Source organism: Triticum aestivum, chromosome 1B, assembly GCF_018294505.1.
Source record: "Triticum aestivum cultivar Chinese Spring chromosome 1B, IWGSC CS RefSeq v2.1, whole genome shotgun sequence".
NCBI classification, from domain to species: Eukaryota; Viridiplantae; Streptophyta; class Magnoliopsida; order Poales; family Poaceae; genus Triticum; species Triticum aestivum.
The window spans coordinates 699488769-699491445 of NC_057795.1; the positions used below are offsets into that span (position 1 = coordinate 699488769).

The 2677-nt window shown below is 51.0% G+C and overlaps 1 protein-coding gene across 1 annotated transcript; it reads right to left on the reverse strand.

Annotated features, from left to right (window-relative positions):
* Nucleotides 1-824: 824 nt before the first annotated feature.
* Nucleotides 825-2387, reverse strand: LOC123150255 (acetylserotonin O-methyltransferase 1). The gene is made up of 2 exons (XM_044570090.1): nucleotides 1528-2387; nucleotides 825-1431 (listed from the first exon to the last, which is right to left on the reverse strand). Exons 1-2 carry the CDS (start codon nucleotides 2350-2352, stop codon nucleotides 1129-1131), a joined length of 1128 nt encoding a protein of 375 aa, XP_044426025.1. The 5' UTR covers nucleotides 2353-2387; the 3' UTR covers nucleotides 825-1128.
* Between the last annotated feature and the right edge of the window lie 290 nt (nucleotides 2388-2677).

Genomic DNA, 2677 nt, shown 5'->3' on the forward strand with positions numbered 1-2677 from the left:
GAAAGGCCGAACCCGCCAGCTGGCGTGACTGCAGGCTCCGTGCCGGGGGATGGGATACCGGACGGGTCCCAGGAGGTGGGGCTGGCTGAGGATCCCAATGCAGTTGGGGCGGTGTGCAACATGGCGGGCCCCGTGCTCGGATCGAATGCAGAGATGGCTACTGGTGGGTTGGGTGAAGGAAATCGTGTGGTATTGACTACTGGTGGGGCCGGTTATCGAATGCAGAGATGGCTACTGGAGGGTTGGGTGAAAAAAAAGTTAGTTTAACAGTAACTGTGATGCCAAGACAAATCATTGGTATCCCTCCGGTCAAAATTACCGAAATATTTACTCCGGTTGTACACGGGTCCGCTTTGTACACGCGCATGAGCTACCACGGAGCCACAGGGCCGGCCTACTGGGGAGCCCGAGTCAGCGAGGCTGCTTGAGAACCAAGCTGCATGTCCTCGTGTATGGAGAGGCGAACGACGAGTTCGCTAGAGACTTCGTCAGAGAAGGGGCGGTGGTCAAAGGGATGTGAGAGAGGTGATTTTTTTTATTGGGCTGTAAGGTGGGTCCTTGTCCACATCAGCTGGGTATTAATCCGTGGCCAACACGTTGAAAAATCCACCGAATAGTCATCACATTTTATCATGCAATCAGAAAGCCATGGTGTTCACAACATTTTGGACAAGTGGGATAGTTATTTCATGCTAACAACTCATTGAGACCGGACTATGTACTTGCAGAGTAAAGACTCTATAGCTACGACAAATAATTTGGATCGGCGGGAGTAGAACAAATACACGTGTAAATGTTTGGTAACTGCAGAGGAAATGATAATATATGTAAAGAAAAGAACAATTTATGTAGATTTCATAGGATTGGTACAATGAGTGGAAAAAATGAAATAAACTAAAGAGAAGCAAATTTGAAAAATCTATAAACAAAAAGTAAAACTTAAATGCAATAATACAGAGAGTTCCTGGTGAGATTTATTACAAATCAAATGACGACTCCTTCCTTTCCAGTTTATAAGTCTTGCACGTGTATCTTGGCTGCTAATTTACCAAGTTAATTACACGTGCAAGACTAATAAACACGTACGGACGGAAGGAGATAGTATCTCCGAAGTGGAAGTAAGTACATTTAAGGGTATACTTCGATAATTGATCGAATCCCATTGGTTGGAGTGATCTTGTAGTCGCTGAACCCGGCTTCGGAGAAAATCAAGCTCCACTCGTTTTCCTCTCGCTCCATTCCATCGGAGCCCATCATGTAGATATCTAACAAAACCTGCGCCTCTTTGGAATGGTTGGGCTGAGTCACCGGATATCCCACCACCATGTCGATGATTATCACCTTTCCTCCGGCTTCTTTCGCTGGGATCGCTTCCTTGCACCGGCGCATTATCTTGACGCAATCTTCGTGTTTCCAGTCATGCAAAATCCACTGGAACCAAACATACATATTATATCCCATTAGCATAGTAGACCAGCAGAAAAAAGAAGAACATATCCAAAAATAAAAATAAAAATAAAAAATTACCTTGAGTAGAACAGCATCCGCAGGTGGGACATACTCGAACATATTTCCGGCGACGAAGGTCAAAATGTCGCTGGCGGGAGCCGCGGCGACGACGTGTGGGAGGTCCAGAACGCTGCACTTGAGGTGCGGGAACGCTCTCGCCACGGCCGACGCGGTGGCGCCATGGTTGCCGCCGATGTCCACCAGCGAGCTTTTCACTTCCCCGAACGCTCCGCCGTGCTCCTTCAACAGGACCTTCATGGCGATGCGGCTGTCCGCGGCCATGCCGTCGTTGAACAAGCCGCCATCGACCTTGGTGGTGTCCCAGAACGTGCAGCCGTTGGCCAGCTGGACGAGCGAGTGCGACTGTGCCGACTCTCCCTCTTGGCCTTGGGTAAACCACTCGGGCATTTTGAGGAGAGAGGTCCAGCATAACGTGTTGACGATGGTGCCCACCATCGGGGACAGGTTGTGCGGTGATCTCTCGACAAGGAGCCGGGAGACCCGCGTGAGCTTGTAATACGCAGCGCCATCACCGGCGTGGTCGTTGCTGCCTTTGCCTTGGACAATGGAGAATACCCCGGTGGTGGTGAGCACCCGCATGACCCGCCGGAGGTTGGAGCGCTTCGTGGGGTGGATCCCGGTGTCGGAGGCCAGCTCGGACAAGGTGGCGGCGCCGCCGCGGCGGTGGATGGCGTCGGGGATGCGCAGGTCCGTGGCGGCCTTGAGCGCCAGTGACTTGACGAAGGCGAGGCCGTGGTGGTAGAGCTCCAGCTGAGCTTGAAGTAACTCGTCGCTGCGCATGGCGAGGTCTTGGTCTCGTTCGATGTGCTGCGCGGCCGGCATGGTGTATGTGTATGATCGATCGAGTGTGGTATGCTAGCTGCTACCTGCTTCTTGCTTCTTCCTTACGTAGAGAAAACGTAGTACCTTCTTATAGATATAGATGCATGCGCATGGTTTCCTAGTAGCTAGCTTCCTTTTGCGGGTTTTTTTTTTGTTCAGGGAAGCTTCCTTTTGCGGCTTGGTTTGAGGTTACTACTTCTGGGATCGATCCCCGTTGGGGACGATCGCTGGTGTCTCACCAGGGATTTGCACCCGAATAGCATCCCTACACTTTCGTGCCACGCAAAGCAACGAACGAACAAAAACGAAAATACTAGAAACTTAA

Excerpts from the sequence above, each read along its gene's own strand:
- LOC123150255 (XM_044570090.1), bottom strand. The coding sequence starts at position 2,352 with ATGCCGGCCGCGCAGCACATCGAACGAGACCAAGACCTCGCCATGCGC. Across the intron at positions 1,432-1,527 it reads CGGATGCTGTTCTACTCAAG|TGGATTTTGCATGACTGGAA; the intron begins GTAATTTTTTAT and ends GTTTGGTTCCAG.